At 36.5% G+C, this 20,329-nt stretch overlaps 1 protein-coding gene across 2 annotated transcripts in view; it reads left to right on the top strand.

The window, feature by feature from the left end:
• The window catches only part of TC2N (tandem C2 domains, nuclear), a gene marked incomplete at its 5' end in the record, with an annotated part of 33,877 nt that overhangs the window by 11,860 nt on the left and 1,688 nt on the right, over window positions 1–20,329 (top strand). Inside the window, 7 exons of one of the 2 annotated variants that reach the window (XM_080708197.1) lie at window positions 1,292–1,383; window positions 3,406–3,481; window positions 4,213–4,313; window positions 4,697–4,813; window positions 7,201–7,392; window positions 11,453–11,567; window positions 19,801–20,000. In XM_080708197.1, coding sequence (XP_080564323.1) covers window positions 1,292–1,383; window positions 3,406–3,481; window positions 4,213–4,313; window positions 4,697–4,813; window positions 7,201–7,392; window positions 11,453–11,567; window positions 19,801–20,000 — 893 coding nt within the window. The remainder of the gene's footprint in view (window positions 1–1,291; window positions 1,384–3,405; window positions 3,482–4,212; window positions 4,314–4,696; window positions 4,814–7,200; window positions 7,393–11,452; window positions 11,568–19,800; window positions 20,001–20,329) is intronic. The other variant, XM_080708196.1, reaches the window with a different exon arrangement.

Genomic DNA, 20,329 nt, shown 5'->3' with positions numbered 1-20,329 from the left:
TGTTATTGAGCAACACTCTGAGTTTCTGGAGGGTATGGTAATCTCTGCCACATTTCCTCCTTCACTGGGTTGAACCACAAGAACGCAGACCTAGGGAGTTTATCACGGCTGTGCGAGTCTCTAGGGGCACAGCACTGGAAGTTTTCCTGTGGGGACTTCAGTTTCACTTACAATTTTGGTGTGAGCTTGTCTGGAGCTGGGGGGGAGGGCATGGTGAGCTGAGCTGCCACGGTGCCCTCGGTGGCGAGACTGGCAGATTTCTATTCTAGTGTTGAGCTCCACTCTGGATCCCTGGAGGGTGTGGTAAGCTCCTGAAAGCTGTAGCAGGTCTTTGCGTGGGAATGTCTGATGACTTACAACCTGGGGATTTGCAGTTGCTCACTTCAAATCCTTGTTTTCCTTTTCGTCTCTGGTGTGCAGAACTTTAAGGGAAGGCTGCACTGGTGCCGGCGCCCGCCACCATGTGGCGGGTGTGGGTTTTTTTTTTTCTCTCTGGTCAGTCTTCTAATCTTTTTTCTGTCCCTGTGTTTATCATTTTTATTCCTCTATTGATAGCATTTTCTGGCTTTGTAGAGCACTGTTTTTTGAGGCAATGGAGATCGAGTGTCAGCAGAACTTGGGAGCACTGCTTCTCTCGGTCACCATCTTCCCCTAACATCCAGAATTTTTTTTTTAATGTGATAAGTTCTTATTGAATAGTAGTGGAATTATATATACCACAGAATATTTATATCCTCTTAGGTTATTCTCAGATGAAAGATTGGAGAATATAAGCAAAAGAACTTTTTGGTATTTGGATATGAAAATGTATTCAATGTTTATTGACTTCTTTTTCAAACAGAAGCAAAACCATGAAAAAAATAAAACAGAAGTAGCCAGGCGCTTGTAATCCCGGCACTTGGGAGGCTGAGATAAGAGGATCGCACAAGTTCAAAGCCAGCCTCAGCTACTTAGTGAGGCTCTCAGCAACTTGGAGAGACCCTGTTTCCAAATAAAGTATAAAATAGGTCTGGGAATATAGCCCAGAGGTAGAAAAGCCCCTGTGTTCTACCTCCAGTGACACACACACACACACACACACACACACACACACACACATACACACTTTAAAAAAAACAAGTAAAAACTGAAAAATGTTTTATATTTTCCTTAAAAATTATTTCTTATGCATATTTGCACACAATATGTATCTTGATGTATGCTTATAGAGATTTAGCTTATGGTAATTAGAATTCCAGTGTTTCATTTTCTTTATTATAAAAATAAGTACTTTTCTCTTGTCTCTCTGTAGTTTCTGACTTAAGGGCCAGCAAACTTCCTGGTTCCCCTGGGCTCAGCAAATCTATGTTTGATCTTACAAGTTCATCTCATCGATTCATCCAGGTAGATTTGTTTTTATGTGATAATTGTTTTTAAATTCCATATTTAGAAATGTGTGAGATACATTAGAAATAACATGTTATATATTTTGGGGGATGTATCTATTCTAATATCTCAACAATAACTTGACATTTCTCATACTCATTATTTTAGGAAGCCCTACCTTAACTGCTAAAAGGCAATATTTTTCTTGTTTTTCATGAATCTTATCTCTCATGGTTGGTATGCACTTAAGAAATCTTGAGGTAGCGAAATTTCAAATGGTATAATTAAAAGTGCGTATTATTTAACTTTTATTATTGAGCATAATCAGCTAATTATTAAAAGTTGGTATTTACATTAGGTGTAAGATTTTGATTATTCACTGATATTAATTCAGTAATGTATTTTTGAAATGGCATTGAGTGGGGTTTTTTTGTGTATGTGGTACTGGGGATGGAACCCAGGGGTTTTCTACCTCCGGGCTATACTCCCAGACCTATTTTTTAAATATTTTATTTGGAAACAGGGTCTCACTAAGTAGCTGAGGCTGGCTTCGAACCTGTGCGATCCTCCTGTCTCAGCCTCCCAAGTGCTGGGATTATAAGTGTGTGCCACCACGCCCGGCTCGAGTGGGTTTTTTTTTTTTTAACTTCTTTGTTTTTTATTTGTTTTGTTTTGGTTTTTGTGGTACTGTGGGTTGAACCCAGGGCCTTCATGTGTACTAGGCAAGTGCTCTACTGAGCTACATTCTCAGCCCTTTTTACAATTTTATTTTGAGGCAAGGTCTTACTAAGCTTTCCAGGTTAGTTTTAAACTTGAGATCTCCTGTCTCGGCCTCTCACGTGGCTGGGATTATAGAAGTACACCACGGACCTGGAGAGAACTTTTAAAACAGTTTAATTTTCAGTGCAAGTAAACTGTGACTGTTTAAAATTATGAAATAGTAAAAAAGATAATGTGTATTCATGTAAGTTAAAGTAAAAGCTATGAAAAAACTGAAGATGTTTTTATATGGAATTGGGGACTTCTTTCCATATGGATATACATGTATGTTTTATAAAATGGAAATGTATTTTAAATCATCTTTTTGTGTGTGTGTGGTACTGGGGTTCCTGGAAACCCTTCTACCATCGGGTTACACTCGCAGACCTGTTTTTATATTTTTTTATTTGGAAACAGGGTCTCTTAAGCCAGCGCGGCTGGCTTTGAACCAGCGCGATCCTCCTGTCTCCGCCTCCCAAGCGCGGGGATTACAAGTGTGCGCCACCACGCCTGACTTAAATCATCTTTAATAATTCTTAGTTGAGTTATTTTTTTTGTAGACTTTATTCTTTTTAGCAACAGTTCCTTAACATGCATCGAAACCATTTGGCTAGCCTGTTAAACACAGATTACCAGGCTTTCCCCCCTGAGTTTTTTATTTAGTAGCCTTGTGATGGGGTCTACGTTGTTATTTCTATCAAAAGGACCATGCTTTGATAATGCTGCTTTACAAATTTTTGGATAACTGGACACTTCCAAATTTATTCTGATTTTCACTAATGTTTTTAAATTAAATTTAAGAAGTAATCTCTTTCTCTTTATTATAAAATCAAACAAAAAATAGCAGCAACTTCCTAGTATATTCTCTAGTAAGGTGTTTAAAGATGTTCCTGATAACAAACAGAAAACTTTTTTCCTATCTAATATCTAAAAGTGGGAAATTTGGACCCATAATACTGTCAAAAATGATTAGTATGAGCTAGTCATGGTGGTCCATGCCTATAATCCTAGTACTTAGGAGGCTGAGACAGAAATATCACAAGTTCAAGGCTAGCCTTAGCAACTTAGTGAAACTTTGTTTCAAAATAAAAAATAAAAAGGACTTGGGTGTATCTTGGAGGTAGAATGCCCTTGAGTTCAATCCCCAGAACCATACATATTAAAAAAAAAAGATTAGCATTAGCATGCAGTTAGATACTAGGGTGGTTATTGAGGTATAAATATCAGAATGCTTAAAGTTTGATATGCACTTTCTGACTAAAAAAGAATTTTTATTTGTAGAGACATGATTCACTATCAAGTGTACCCAGTAGCTCTTCTTCAAGAAAAAATTCTCAGGGGAGTAACAGAAGCCTGGGTAAGGAAAAGAAGTATCCTCTTTTCATACCATACTCTTAAGGGACTTATTTCTACTCATTAAGTTGAATGTATGTATGATTAGCTAAAAAGTTCATAATAATATCTCTGTTGATTATATCTATGTTGACAGTATCATCAACAAACAGATACTCTGATCAGTTTGTTCATTCATGACTGTGCAGACATGAATGAACCTTTTAAAAAGTGAAACTGTTAAATTTAAAGTAAATGCATGAAGGAACTTCCAGAAGTATACAATACTCAGGCCTTACAAGTGCAGTTTGGAAAGGGTTTTCAAGGTTTTAACTTAAAACGTTCACACTGCGTTTTGGTTAAATTTTTATTTTTTTTATTTTTTTTTTATTTTTTTTTGGGGGGTACTGGGGTTCCTGGAAGCCCTTCTTCCCCCGGGCTACACTCCCAGACCTATTTTATATTTTTGAAACAGGGTCTCTTACGCCAGCACGGCTGGCTTCGAACCTGCGCGATCCTCCTGTCTCCGCCTCCCAAGCGCGGGGATTACAAGCGTGCGCCACCACTCCCGGCTTGGTTAAATTTTTAGATCAAATGGCTTTTATAACGTATTTTTCTCTTCGCAGTCCAAGTGTCATTTCATCTTATTAAATTGGGAACTTTAAAAATAATTGTAACATTATCCACTTGTGCTCTTAAAATTGATTTGTAATGATTACATAAAATTGTAAGCATCTTTGTTCTTTTACAATTCAGATACAATTACTCTGTCAGGAGATGAAAGAGATTTGGGGAGATTAAATGTGAAATTGTTTTATAATTCTTCAGTAGAGCAGATCTGGATCACAGTTTTACAGGTAAGTTAGTATAGCTAATACCAACTTCCATTACAGATTGAATCTTGACGTCATGAGTATATACTGGTGTCCTCTTCTTGTAATAGACAACTATTTTTGGAATTTAAAATTCTATAGCATTTTGCAGAAAATGTTTAATAAAGGCTTTAGAAAATCTATTGTATGATGAGAGTATGTATATTTTTACTTTCCTGAAGGAAACTGATATGATCTAGACAATTGAATGTCAAAATTATTTTAATGTGGATGAAACATGAAATCTCAGTATACTGAAGTTCATTATTTAAAATTTTTATCTAAAGTCATTAACTTAATAAATATATCAAATACTTGTATTGTCAGAGTTCTTTGTGAAATTCAAACTATGCTTGTAACTCTTTTAGTGCAGAGACTTAAGTTGGCCCTCTAGTTACGGAGACGCTCCCACTGTTTCTATAAAGGGAATACTGACATTGCCCAAACCAGTGCATTTCAGGTCTTCAGCCAAGGAAGGTTCGAATGTAAGTGCTTATTTGTATTTGAATTTCTTCTCTGTTTTTCTCATTATTTACCACTTTTATTCATATAAAAAATGAGAATAGCTAAAATTAGCTAAAAATTATGTACTCTGGCTTTTTAAAGATAAATTTGAGTCTCAAAAATATTTGATATTTCTTTGTCCAATAGTAAGATGCCGTTAAAAATCCTAATCACTAAAATATATAGACTAACAATATCTAAAAGGCCTGTTGTTTTTCTTGTGTGAAAGGAAAATAAATATCTATATTTTTGCCCCCAACCTACTTGGGTTTTGAGAAACAGTTGTATAAGTGTAGTTCATCTCTTTAAATACATATAGTTACTGTAACTAAAAGGCTTTATGATCCTGGGTTTTATCTTGTTTTCGCATTAATTTAAATATATGTTCAGTATTATCTTTTGTCATAGTTAAAAAGTTAAAGTTTTTATTTCTATGCAAATAAAAAGATATTTTAAGTGAACACATATTTAAAAATAAGATAATTTAAATGACTAATAAACAGGAGAAATTACTCTATTAATCATAGAAATATAAATTTGAATTACATATTGCCATTTATTTTTTATCAAAATTAGGAAACATGCTAGACAAAAATTATTTTTTTATGCTATGGATTGAATCTAGAAGCATCTCCCTCCAACCTACACCCCGAACCCAATTTTATTTCTTTATTTGGAAACAGGATCTCATTGGGTTTGAGAGCCTCCCTATTGTTGCCAAGGCTGGGTTTGAACCTTCGATCTTCCTGTCTCAGCCTCCCAAGTACTGAGATTTGTATACAAGCATGCACCACCATGCCCTGCTAGAAATTATTTTTATAATATACATCAAAACCTTAAAATATTTATACCTTTTAACATAGTAATTCTACTTGGAATGTGTCCAATGGAAATAATCTAGAATGCATGCAAAAGCCTTACTCCCTGGCTGACTCTGCCCAGCCTCTTATCTTCTTATGACCTTCTCCCTGTGTTTCTCTGCAATCACATGGCCATCTTCTTAGAAAGATCAGACTGGATTAGGGGAGGGGTCCACCTTACTTCAGTATTAGCTCACTTTAACGAATCACACCTGCAGTTGAGGTTATTCTGAGGTACTGCAGGTTAGAACTTCAGCAGATCTCTTCTTGAGACTACAAACTGTAATATATGGTAGATACTAGGGCAGCTATGAAAAATAATGTTCAGGAAGAATTTTTAAAGACACTGAGAAATATTCTCAATAAGTGGAAAAGGCAATAAAGTGTGTGTGTGTGTGTGTGTGTGTGTGTGTGTGTGTGTGTGTCTCACTTTATGAAAGCGCATCATAGAAAGTCTACATACTTTGAATACTTTTCTGAATTAAAAGTTTTTCCTTTTGATTTTCAAATAAAACTAAATTAAACTTAGGAAAATAATGTTTTGTTGACACCTGCGTGGGATCTTTAATTTTGAACATTTATCTTTATCAGATTTTGGGGAGATACCTATTATGGCAAAATTTGTAAGTGTGGTAAACATTTTATGTGTAATATATTATTGATGTGATCCCATGGCCTGAGAGTCTAAAAGAAAAAGCTCAGTGAGTTGGAGATTCTCAGAAACACTGTTCCAACTATACAGACATAAACGATTATAGTAAGAATGAAAACTTGGGCCCAGTATCCAAAATATGTTAGCTGCCCAGATATATGCCTTTTCAAAAGGATGTGCTTTAACAAACATATCAAAGTCAGTCCCTAAGCCAAACATGAGGAGGGAGAAGGGGGAAGGAAATGAGGTGGGAATTGGGTAAGGGCTAATGGGGTCTGTGTGCATGTATGCCTCCACCATCTTATACTCCATTAAGACGTATGGCTACAATGCACCAATAAACAAGTTAGATTAAAAAAAAAAAAGGATGTGCTAAAAGTGGAACGAAGGACGTGTGTAGCAAAGAACAGTCTAGTGTTCAGTCTCCTTAAAAGAGGTCGTTCAAGTCTCTTCATAGGAACAAGTCAGATTCTGGGTACTGAGTGTGCTGGCTTACAAGATTCTTAAACGGATGCTTTAACTGTTGAATTGTGGTGCAGAGCAGGAGTGTTGCCCTAGAACCAAAAATGGAGAGACAGTCTAATATTCAAAAGGGAAGAGAGCTGTGTCCTGTTGAACCCGAGATTGATACTGACTTCTATTCCTAAGTAGTTACAAAGATGATTTGTGAAATTAAGAAAGGTAGTATGTATGGAAAAACAAGCTGTGACCATTTTCATCTTCATTTACATTAAAATATTTTGTTGCTGTAAAATCTAAATATATACCTTGCCTAGATATAACATTAAAATGTAATATATTTTTATAATGGCACATCAGCCCTCAGTCCTTTCATTTATATATTTTCTTTTTCAAGGTTATTGAATTTATGGAAACTTTTGTATTTGCAATTAAACTACAAAGTCTGCAAACTGTAAGACTTGTGTTTAAGATTCAAACCCAGACTCCCAGGAAGAAAACCATTGGAGAATGCTCTCTGTCTCTCAGAACTCTCAGCACACAGGAAATGGATTACTCTTTGGATATTATACCACCTTCAAAAATTTCTGTAAGTGGTAATAGTATGTGGTGTTAACAGTATTTCATATTTTTCCAATGGCTTAATGTTTTTTGTCTGTTGGAAGATAACTTGAACACCATAGGGCATTAGAGGATCAGGAAAGCTCTCAAGAAGTAATAATATTATTTTAGAATGATTTTTAAAAGGTTAACATAACTTTTTCTTTCTCTATTGGAAAATAGCGTGGAGTTATCTTTTCCTAACAGATTTTTATTAACATCTGAAAAACTTAGAATATTTAATTTTTAAAGTATTTTTTGATTTATCAAGACCTGATATTTGCTTCTCTGAGTCAACTGAACACTTTCTTTAAAGTAGTTGAAAATTCTTTTATTTTTATTTTTATTTTTTTATGGTACTGGGTTTCCTGGAAACCCTTCTACCTCTGAGCCACACTCCCAGACCCATTTTTATAGTTTTATTTGGAAACAGGGTGGATGGATTACTAGCTGGACATGGTATCACACAACTATAATCCTAGTACTTAGGAGGCTGAGACAGGAAGATCATGTTTGTGGCCAACCTAATCAGCTTAGCAAGACTCAGTGGTAGAGTGCCCTTGAGTTTAATCTTCAGTAACACACACACACACACACACACACACATCACTATAATTACTATAATAATTACTCTACTTGACCAGAAGAATTAAATCTTTAATATATTTGCCTGTTATTACCAATCCCGGTATATTTTCTTTATAGTATTTATTACAACACATAATTAATATTTTTTTGCGGGTCTGAGGATGGAACCCAGGGGCATTCGACCTCTGAGCTACACCCCTGCCCTATTTTTTATTCTTTGCTTTGAAACAGGGTCTCACTAAGTTGCAGAGGGCCTCACTAAGTAGCTGAGGCTGTCTGCCAACCATGATCCTCCAGTTTCAGCCTCCCGAATGCTGGGATTACAAGTGTGTGCCACCATGCCCGGCTCTACAACACATAATTTTTAAAATTACTTATTTTAAAACAAAATGGGGTTCAGGCTTTCATCTTTTTTTTTTTTTTTTGTATTTTACTGTGCCTGGCATCTTGTCAGTACTGAATATTTGTATGTAGATAGGTATGAAAGAACAAATGTGGATGAAGGAATACTAAATCAGATTGTTGTTTTTTTGTTAAAATATAGCAACTGTGACAGGAGTTTTTCACTGGCCTCATTAACCCTAGTAGACAATAATCTGTAACCATATTTTACAGAAAATACAAAAACACTATTCAAATGGATAATTCATGTGTTAAAATTCTAAAGATAACGTACATCAGCAAAGAACTCATTGAAGACATTTTATGAGGAATTGAGACATCGTATTTGCCTTGGGGAATTCAAATGAATAATTAGTGTATATTTTTACTCAACTATGTTTTGTATGTTGGAAGTGTTACAAGTACCTATGTATCTACTGCATGCTCCGTGCTAGGGATACAAAAATGGATGCCTAAAAGAGGAGCATCTGGGTGATTCTGAACCAGTGAGTTTATGTTACTAAGTGCAATATTTCATGTTATTGGCTAAAGGGAGGATGGTCTGCTTCATTTCATGTGTTGAAGAGGAAAATGGACATTTAGTCATTTTAATGTGAAAGAACCAGACTTATATATTCTCCAAATTGACACTCTTTCCACATGAATAGCGCAGCTTTTTAAGGAGCTAATAGTTTTCTCAGTAGAGTTGTTGACCTTGACCAATAGTAACATAAGTATATACTTGAGATCTCAAATATTGAATAATGTGGAAGAGACAAAATTTGCCTGAAGAAATAGCCGACCTTTATAGAGATTGACCTCACGGCTGACTCATTGCTGAGTGATCTAATGCTCACACCACACTTACTAGCCTGAGCTCTTGTTGGTCCTCATCTGGAAGACAGTGATGTACTTCCCTAGATTATTACAGCCAGTACTTGGGGAGTTGAGGTTTGATTCCAAAGCCAACTGAACAAACTTCACCATGCATTGCTCCTACTGAGAAAGCCTCAAGCATCACCAGATTCTGCCTTTCTCTAATTATGCTTAGCATTTCATTTTCAACACTCCCTGGAAGACAAAGTTTCCTTTAGAATAAAATAGATTATTCAGAGAGCAAAGTACATACCATTTTTCTTCCCGAGTTTTGTGACCATTGAATGTAGTCAATACAGACCTGCAAATTGGTTGGAATTTTTTTGTTGTTTTTATTATGAGATTGAAAACTACTTTGAATAGTTTTCCGTGGTCTGAATTAACATCCTAGAACATTAATTTGTGGAGTGACTCTGGCAAGCAGGAGATGGCGAACACACCGCCGGCTGTTGCTCTGCTCCGTGAGGGGAAACTCAACAGCTGCGCGACAATGAAAGAAAATTTGCCACCTTTTCACAAGGTGCTTTCATGAGTGTTATTAAATCATGGGTACAAGACCTTATAAAAATTTAATCATGGTTACCTTTGCATTTGTAAACAATAAGTGACTTTTTTTAATGTGTTGATTAAATGCCAAGGTCACAAACATTTTTTTAACTAGCAAAGCCTTTATTTTACAATAAAATCAATAACTAATTTGATGTGGCTTTTCAAATGAGTTCATATGAAAAGAGTTGTTAATCTGTTCTCACTTAAACATTATAATAAATTAACATTTCTTTTTTTTATTTTTATTTTTGCAGTACTGGGGATTGAACCCAGGGGCATTCTACCTCTGAGCTACAACCCCAGCCCTACTTTTTATTCTCCGTTTTGGAACAGGGTCTCTGAGTTGCAGAGGGCCTCACTACAAGTACTGGGATTACAAGCCTGTGCCACCACACCCAGCTACATTCACTTATGTCTTAAGAATTGGCACTTGTGGCCAAAATAAACAATTTTTCTCTCTATTTTCAACTTTTTCAAGAGGAAATGAACCTCAAAAGTTTATACTTTCTAAGCAATTCACTTTTTATTGTGTTTCTTGCTTTTTTTTAATAGCATGATAGTTTTAAAACACAGAATTATGTTTTAAGAAAATGTCCAAGAATCAGGCAACGCAATGTACATCGAGACATTTTTTCCCCCAGTGAGGCAGTTATTTAGGAATACTGAGTAATTGCCACAGGTATAAACCTTTTCAGAGAGTATCACCCAGCTCGTCGGTAACTTTATTGGAACAGTTCCGACATGTGGAGCTCCAGGAAGATCTGTAAATGTTACGGTTCTTGCTTTACTCTCATTCTTATGCTTTTCAGTGCATGAACAGTAGTAGTCTTTTTGTGTTTGGCCAGCTTTATGTTTCTCTTTTATTTTTCACTCCAGGGACCTTGGAATCCACACAACTAGGCTGGCTTGTATTGCATTTCACAGACAGTTACCAGCTTTCTTTTGCCATTGGTCAGCAGTCCTGAAGAGCATAACTTTAGTTCCCTCTCCTAAGTCTCCTTCATTTTATAGTTTGCCGCCAGTTTTTTTTTTTTGTTGTTGTTGTTGTTGTTGTTGTTGTTGTTGTTTTTTGCCTTTTCCTATTATTTACTGCTTCATCGCTTTGACTAGCTTTCTTCTTACCGGCTTCCTTTGGCTTACTTCCATTCAGAATAGTGATTCAGCTCTTAATCCATAAATCAGTTCATTGTAGCAATCCATTGCCTTACTATTTTAATAGCACCTACGCTGGTTTCTTGTTAAAAAAAAATCATAGTTCTCACGTGTGACCACTTTATTATATGTTCTTAATTTAACTGACGACATTTAATTCTTTGAAATCACTTTCCTTTTAGTTACTTTCAGTGCCAGTTTTTCCAGTAATACTGCTTATGGATTTGATTTGTTTTTAAGTTGGATTGTCTTTTGATCTCACTGATGTTAAAGTTCCATACAGGTATAAAGTGTTGTTGTTTTTTTTTTTTCAGAATCCACACAAATAAATACATTTATAGAATCCATAACATTTATCTTAACCTTCTCTTACAACTTACAGCTTTGAGTGTCGATGAAAGCAATGCTTTCAAATTTTCTAATTACACCTCTTTATCTTTTAACTTTTGAAATATCCCCAAACTATATTATTATTTACTGGATAGCATGTTTCTGATATACAGGTTTGCCATGCGGAACTTGAACTGGGGACTTGTTTTCAAGCAGTAAATAGCAGGATTCAGCTGCAAATTCTTGAGGCACAGAACCTTCCGAGTTCATCAACGCCTCTAACTTTGAGTAAGTACACCCATGGTTGAAAGTACAGCCAACGCAAAGAGGTCACAGTTCAGTAAGAATCTGGAGACCAGTAGACAAGATTTGTGCCCTTTGCAGGATGCACAGAGTCGGGATACTTTGGTTGGCTAGCTTTGGTTTTACTTGGTTACTCCTAGAGCTGGAAGCTTGAGGTCTTCCTCAAGAACTAAGAGGAGAGTAGGAGTGGTCTGGTCCTTTGACTACTCTCTGAAGGCAGGCAAAGCAGTAGATGTCCACTATTACTAGAAAGAATGTTAAAACCCAAATAAACCAGTCAAAAAAAGACAATTAAACTGAACAGATACTTCTCAAAATTAGAAATACAGGTAGCCAAAAAATACATGAAAAAAGATGCTCAACATCACTAGCAGTCATGGAAATGCAAAGTAAAACTACATTGAGATTCCATAGAAACCCAACTATAATGGGAAGCATCAAGGATACAATAATAAATACTGCCCAGGATATGGGGAAATAGGAACTTTTAAACACTGCCGGTGGGATTGTAAACAGTGCAACTACTGTGTAGGTCACTGTGAAGGTCCCTCAGAAGACCTGGAATGGATAAACATTACGACCCAGCTATGTCACTCCTCGTCTTTCCAAAAGAATTAAGGTTAGAGTACTGTAATGTTACATACATAACCACGTTCACAGCAGCACAATTCACAATTGCCAAATTATGGAACCAACTTCGTATGGTCAACAGATGAATGAATTTTAAAAAACTTGGTATATATAGGCACAGTGGAATTTTACTCAACTATAAAGAAAAACAAAATTATGTCAATTGTAAGACAATTGGTAGATCTAAAGAACGTTATACTAAGGTGAGATTGGCCAGTCTCAAAAAGGCAAGGGTCATGTGTTTTCTCTCATATGTGGAAGCCAGAGAATATAGGAAACAGAAAGGACTTGAGAGAAATCAGTAGATGGGTAGAAGGGAATTGGGGGAGGGAGGTGGGGATGGGAGGAGGATAGAGAACAGTTCAAATAATGATATGTCCATATACAAAGGTATCACTCCAATCTCACATGTACACGCAGGGAGGAGGGGAGCAGAAGGGGAAACAGAAGGTAATCTACCAAGTACTATGTGCACGCACGAATGTATTGCTTTTAATCTCACTATGATGTATAATTAAAATGTACCAGTAAAAGCATAAAAATAAGGAATAAAAGTAAATGAAGCTAAGCATTTAGTTCAGTATGATAAAAAAACAATAAACACAAGTAGAAGTGTGAGGTTTTACCAGTAAAAGCATAAAAATAAGGAATAAAAGTAAATGAAGCTAAGCATTTAGTTCAGTATGATAAAAAAACAATAAACACAAGTAGAAGTGTGAGGTTTTAAAGCAAAAGTGGAAGCTGATGACATACAGAGACAACAGCAAAAGACGTGATAAAACCCAAAGCTTTTTCTCCAAAAGAAGCATTAAAATGGATAAACCTGTAGCAGGTTGCATAAAGCAAAAAATAGAGAAAACACAAAATGATTTTCTGAACAAAGAACAGAATATAAGTTTAAAATCAGACTCATAACATATGACCATTATGTGTATAATTATACTAATTATTTTGGACATCTGTGCAAAATAAATGACTTTCTAAGAAATTCACTCAAGAACAAGAAGAAATCTGAAAAAATAACAACCATGAAAAGGTAAATTATCTTTGAACTAACCCTCCCATAGATAAGTATAAACTTTGAGAAAAATATTAAAAACACTAAAGACTGACCAAAATCAGGAAGAATTTGGAGCAAAGTTAACTCTTAAAAGAGGGGAACTTTACCTGGCAATATTCAGGTTACTATAGCTTTTCACATAAGCATACTCCCCTGGCACAGGACGCCTTCAGCTCAAACAGAAAGTGCAGTTAGGTGATAGAGCTGGGACTACAGGGCAGCAAGAAAGGGGTGAGGACGTCACTAAGTAGCTGAGGCTGTCCGTGAACCATGATCCTCCTGTCTCAGCCTCCCAAATGCTGGGATTACAAGCGTGTACCACCAAGCCCGGCTTCATTCTCTTTTGGTATTGAAAATGTGCTAACTTCCCTAAGTTATTTTTCCACACTTTCCCATGCTTCAGAATAAATTATATCGAATAGGAATTATATGTTCCTTGAAAAATTGGTAGGCTCTGCTAGTAAAGTCTTGGCTTAATGCCTTTCATTAGGGGCAGTTTGAAAAAAAAAAAAGCCAGAATGGATAGCATACAGAGATAACTATATAGAGATAAAGATAGCATACAAAGATAACTATATCACTCATGTAGATAGATAGGAAAATCTTAAAAATAAGCAAATAAAATCCATAGTAAGCCACCAGGACCAATTATTTCTTTTGTTTTTGTTTTTGTTTTTGTTTTTTTTTTGCAGTACTAGGGATGGAACCCAGGGACATTCTACCTCTGAGCTATACCGTCAGCCCTATTTTTTATTCTTTATTTTGATACAGGGTCTCACTGAGTTGCAAAGGGTCTCACTAAGTAGCTGAGACTGGCTGTGAACCACAATCCTCCTGTCTCAGCCTCCCAAATGCTGAGATTACAAGCGTGCGCCACCACTCCTGGCTCCTACAATTGTTCCTAAGAAACAAGGACAACAGTAGAAATCTACAGATGCAATATGTTACATTGACTGGTGGTTTCCTTTAATCAAAACTGCTATTCAGGATTATTGATGATTACTGTTTATAAACCTGATGCTCAAGTCTTGGTCCTCACTCTGACTCCCTCCTAAGAATTCCCTCACCCCTTTCTTGCTGTCCTGTGGCTTGCTGTTCTATCACCTAACTCTTCACAATAGCAAACGGCACTTTCTGTTTGAGCTGAAGGCGTCCTGTGCCAGGGGAGTATGCTTATGTGAAAAGCTATAGTAACCTGAATATTACCAGGTAAAGGTCCCCTCTTTTTTTTTTTTTTTAAAGGTCCCCTCTTTTAAGAGTTAACTTTGCTCCCATTTCTTCCTGATTTTGGTCAGTCTTTAGTGTTTTTAATATTTTTCTCAAAGTTTATACTTATCTATGGGAGGGATAGTTCATACAAACTGTTTTACCATTACTGGAAGCTCTGCATCTCAAAGAATAGATTTCTTTTTCCTATTCGGCACATAACTTCTGCAGTCTCAAGCAAAGAGTTTTACATATATAAAACTGAAATAAATACCTCCATCCAAAGAGCTAGCACACCTCTCTTTATGTAGTCCTTTTACGCTTACAATTCCAGTTACTAATGTCATTCGGATTGGAGGAAGATTAAATTGATTGGAGGGTACAGTTGTGATTTGTAAAGTGTGGTTAAAGTTATAAAGTTAACTAGAGATGTTTTCTTGTTAATTTTTTATTGGTACATTGTAGCCATACATCTTAATGGGGTACAAGGTGTTGGAGGCATACATAACACACATCACCCAGTTAGCCCTTACCCTATTCCTGCCCCATTCCCTCCCACTTCCTCCTCCTCATGTTTGGCTTAGTGATTTACTTTGATATGTCTGTTAATGTACATCATAAACATTAGAGAATTTCCCTCTTTCCCCTCCCATCCTCTCATTTAGGTCACCTTATTTGCTTATCTATAGTATCTCCTTCTTTGTCTAGAGTTCCTCCTATGACCCATTTTCTCCCTAGCTTCCCCATATTAGGGAGAGCATTAAATTTCTTATTTTTTGTGACTAATCTCACTTAGCATAATGTTCTCCAGTTCCATCCATTTCCCTGTAAATTATGTAATTGTGTTTTTCTTTAAGGCTGAGTAAAATTCCATTGTGTACATATCCCATAGTTTTGTAATCCATTCATCTATTGATGAACATCTTGGCTGGTTCCATAGTTTGACAATGGTGAATTATGCAGCTATGAACATAGATATGCATGTATTCGTTTGGTAGTTTGGTTTCCATTTTTTATTGGTTTTGGTATTAATGTGATGTTGGCTTTATAGGATATATTTGGGAGAGTCTTGTTCTTTTCTATTTCATGAAATAGATTGAGGAGTATGGGGATTAGCTCTTCTATAAAGGTATTATAAAATTCACTTGGAAAACCATCTGGTCCTGGGCTTTTCTTTGATGGTAGGCTCTTTATTGCTGTTTAAATCTCTTTGCTATTGGTTCGTTTAGATTTTCTATATCTTCTTGACTCAGTTTAGGCAGGTTGTATTTATCTAGAAAGTTGTCAAAGTCTTCCAGATTTTCCATTTTACTGGAGTATAGTTTTTCAAAGTGGTTTCTGATAATCCTCTGAATTTCTACACTGTTAGTGGTAACATCTCCTTTTTCATCTCTTATCTTCATAATTTGGGTTGATTCTTTCTCTCTCTTTCTCTTTTTTGGTTAAGTTGGCTAGTGTTTTATCTATCTTGTTAATTTTTTTTCAAGAAATCAGCTTTTGGCTTTGTTGATTTTCTCTATTTTTTTTATTCTCTACTTTGTGATTTCTGCTCTGATTTTAATAATTTCTTGTCTTGTACTGGCTTTGGGGTTATATTGTTCCTGTTTTTCAAGGGCTTTGAAGTGAATCATTAGGTTATTTATTTGGTGATTTTCTGTCTTCTTATGTAGGCACTCAGTGCTATGAATTTTCCTCTTAATACTGCCTTCAAAGTGTCCCAGAGGTTTTGATATGTTGTATTTCTATTTTTGTTTGTTTCTAGAAATTTCTTAATTTCACCCTTTACTTCTTTTTGACCCATTCTTCATTTAGCAGAGTGATGTTCAGTCTCCACATGTGTATGTGGTTTCTCTGAGTCTTCTTATAGTTGATTTCTAGTTTCATTTCATTGTGGTCTGAAAAGATACAGGGAAGTATGTCACATTTTTTTAATTTGCTAGTTCTCACTTTGTGGCCCAGGATGTAATCTATTTTGGAGAAGGTTCCATGAGCAGCTGAGAAAAATGTGAACTCTGCTGCAGTTGAGTGGAATATTCTATATGTGTCTAACAGGTCCAGTTGATTAATGGTGTTATTTAGGTCTGAGGCATCTTTACTGACTTTTGTTTAGAAGATTGGTCTAACGGTGTGAGAGGGATATTAAAGTCTCCCAGTATTATTATATTGGGACTTATGTGTGACTTAATGTCACAGAGTGTTTTATAAAAGTAGCTGCTTCTATGTTTGGGACATAAAAGTTGACTATCATTATTTCTTCTTGCTGAATTGTTACTTTTACCAGTAAAAAATGACCTGCTTTACCTCTTCTAATAAGTGTGGGCTTGAAGTACAACTTGTCTGATCATAGTTGCTACTCTTGCTTGTCTTTGAGTTCTATTGGCATGGATTACCTTACTGTAGCCCTTTGCCTTAAGTTTGTTACTATCTTTACTTGTAAAGGTGTGTTTCTTGCATCCAGCAAATAGATGTATTCTGGTTTTTAATCCATTTTGCCACCTTATGTCTTTTGGAGAGTGGAGGCCATTTATGTTCAGTGTAATTACTGAGAGATGATTTTTAATTCCTAACATATTGAGATTTAAGTTCTGTTTTAGGTAGTGATTGTTCTTCATTGCTTAGTTGTTTGCTGGATGGAAATTCTTGTTTCTCTGGTTCTGGCATGTATGACTTATTTCTCCTTTGCAGTTAATCTTTTTGAGTATTTTCTCTAGTGCTGGTTTGGAAGACATAAATTCCTTCAGCTTCTGTTTGTCATGGAATGTTTTTTCTTCTTCCCCATCTAATTTGAGAGATAGTTTTGCTAAGTAGGAAACATTTGGCTGCAAGTTGTTTTCTTTCAGAGTTTTTAATAGGCTCATTCAGCCCCTTCTGGCTTTCATGATTTGTTTTGGGAAATCTGGAGTGATTCTAATTAGTTTGCCTCTGAATGTGACTTGGTCTTTTGTTTTTGTTGCCTTAAGATTCTCTTCTTGGCTTCTACATTGGTCATTTTGACTATTATGTGGTGTGGTGAACCTTTTCTCTGATCTTGTCTAAAGGGGATTCTCTAAGTTTCCTGTACCTGTGTATCAACCTCTTGTACTATGTTTGAAAAAAAATTCTGCTATTACTTCTTTGAAAAGATTGTTGATATCTTTGGTTTCACCTTCTATTCCCTCTTCTGTGACAATTATTCTTAGATCAACTCTTTTAAAATGGGCCCATATTTCTTCAACGTCCAATTCATGTTGTCAAATTGTTTTGTATAAGTTATATACTATGCGTTTGTTTTTGAAATGATCGTCTTCTAGGAGTAAGATTCTATTCTCCCTGTGGTCTAATTGATTGTTTATAGTTTGAATTGATGCCTTCACTTCAATGATTGCATCCTTTATTTCTTTTAGACTCTCTAGTTTCTTTTTGGAAGCCCTGTAGTATTTCTATAGTTACATTCCTGATTTGACCTTCTGGAGATCTCTGCAATTCTGTGTTGTCAGGTTCTGTTATTGTGGTGTTGTGGGAGCTCATGGCTTCCTTGTTATTCCTCCTCATGATTTCAGAAGTTTGTATCTGCTGCTTTTGATAGATTTCTCTCCATCTCTATGTGTCAGCTGGTCTATCCAAGGGCAAGTTTTGTTGCATTCAACAGTGAAGGTCGAGTGAGGAGGGAATTGAAGTCATAAATGCAAGAATAGGGTAAAGCCACAGATAGGATCAAATAGAATGAGAGTATGAGTTTGGTAAGGTAGTATATAGTACAGAATAGAGATAGTGAATATGTAGTAGTATTCTCGTAACCAATGTAGAGTTTTTAGTATAGTGATATGAAGTGGATTTAGAGCAAGACAAGGAAGAGAAAAAGAAAGAAAAGGGATAGAAGAGAGTAGGTATATACAAGGGAAGAAACTTGGGAGAGGGGTTGGGAAGAGAGTAAACAAATAAGCATACATACTCACAAAAAAAGAAAAAAAAAACAAAAACAACAAATTAATGCAACCCTACAAATATATGAATATTCAACAGACTGGGCCTCTGCAATCTCCCTCTGTGCAGAGACCAAGTGCCACTGGCAACTTTCCTGCTGCAAGCCTGGTGCTTTGAGTCTTTCTCAGTCTATGGAGATGGCCAGTATCTATGGGGCTGGATCTAGTGTTAAGCGCAGGTCACCCTCCATACTTTCCACAGATGTGGAGTCTTGGTTTCTCCCTGCCTCCATAGGTGGATGCCTCTGAGACCAAACTCAATGTAAGAGTCTCTGTTCTCCACAGCTAGGGCTGAGCTGGCCTGACCTCTCCCCATTCACCATGATTGGGTGGTCTGTGGTGATTCCGAAGAGCCTACTAGTTGGATCTAGTGTTAAGCGTAGGTCTCCCCCCACACTCCCCACTGATGCAGAGCCTGAGTCTGTCTGAGCCTCTGCTATATCCAACAGCAGACCCCACCCCCACCTTCTCTGGTTTTAACCACAAAGTCTCAGACCCAGGGAGTTTATTGCAGTCATTCAAGTCCCTGGGTATGCCATGCTGGATGTTATCCCACAGGGTACAGCAGCTTCAGTTATGGTGTTGTTGAGCGCCAGTCTGGATCTCTAGAGGGTGTGATGAGCTCGGTTGCCACTGCAGGAAGTTGTAGCCGGTGTTTATGCAGGAGGAACTGATGACTTACAATTCCAGTGATCTGCAGGCACTTACTTTAGGTCCTTGGTTTTCTGTTCATCTCTAGAGTCGGGTACAATGTGGCAAGATGGTGCCACTGCAGGGCCAGCAGCCATAAGGTGGGCAGGTTTCTTTTCTGCTCTCTGATTGGTCTTTTAGCCTTTTTTTTCCCCTTCCACCTTGTACTTATCATGATCTTTTTCTAATTATGGTGGTTTTTGGCTTTTGTAGAACACTGTTTCTAAGGCAATGGAGATCAGGTGTCAACAGGACTGGTATGTGCTGCTTCTCTCAGTCGCCATCTTCCTGGAATTTCACTAGAATTGTTTTCTGTTATCAAACAGCTCACCAGACCTTTAAAAATGGTGTATTAAGCCGGACGTGGTGGCGCACGCTTGTAATCCCAGCATTTGGGAGGCTGAGACCCGAGGATCGCGGTTCGTGGACAGCCTCAGCTACTTAGTGAGGCCCTTCGCAACTCAGTGAGACCCGGTTTCAAAATAGAGAATAAAAAATGGGGCAGGGGGTGTAGCTCGGAGGTCAAATGCCTCTGGATTTCATCCCCAGATCCGCAAAAAAAAAAAAAAAAAAAAAGGTGTATTTATATGTTTACACTAAATAATATATGAATACATATGTCTATGTAGTATTTTAAATAAAGTTTATAAATCAATTTCTTATTTTGTAGGTTTTTTTGTGAAGGTGGGAATGTTTAGCTCAGGAGAGTTGATTTATAAAAAGAAGACCCGCTTGTTGAAGGCCTCCAGTGGAAGAGTAAAGTGGGGAGAAACTATGATTTTTCCACTTATGCAGAATGAAAAAGAAATTGTTTTTCTCATTAAACTTTATAGTCGCAGCTCTGTAAGAAGAAAACACTTTGTGGGCCAGGTTAGTAGAAGGATTTTATCTTAAATTTCTTCCTTGTATTTTTCGATGCACTTAGGCAGTTGGTTAACAATGAGAAGGCAGGATAAATTTGAAGCTAAATAGAGTAAGATTCTTCTACATGAGATCATGTTGCTACAAAAATTTAATCTTGTTAAATGATATGCTTTAATAAAATAGATGGAATTTCTGAGCAATCAGGTTTATCTTTATGCCTTTCTCTTACCTTCTCAACTATAAAAACTAAAATCAGGTTTTCTGTACTACTGACTCATTCCTCATGAAATAAGGGAAACACACAAGTATTTAAATTTGTTAGCTGGGTGTGGTGG

This window comes from Muscardinus avellanarius (genome assembly GCF_963383645.1).
Source record: "Muscardinus avellanarius genome assembly, chromosome: 12".
Lineage (NCBI taxonomy): Eukaryota > Metazoa > Chordata > Mammalia > Rodentia > Gliridae > Muscardinus > Muscardinus avellanarius.
This window is presented reverse-complemented; position numbering and strand designations above follow the sequence as displayed.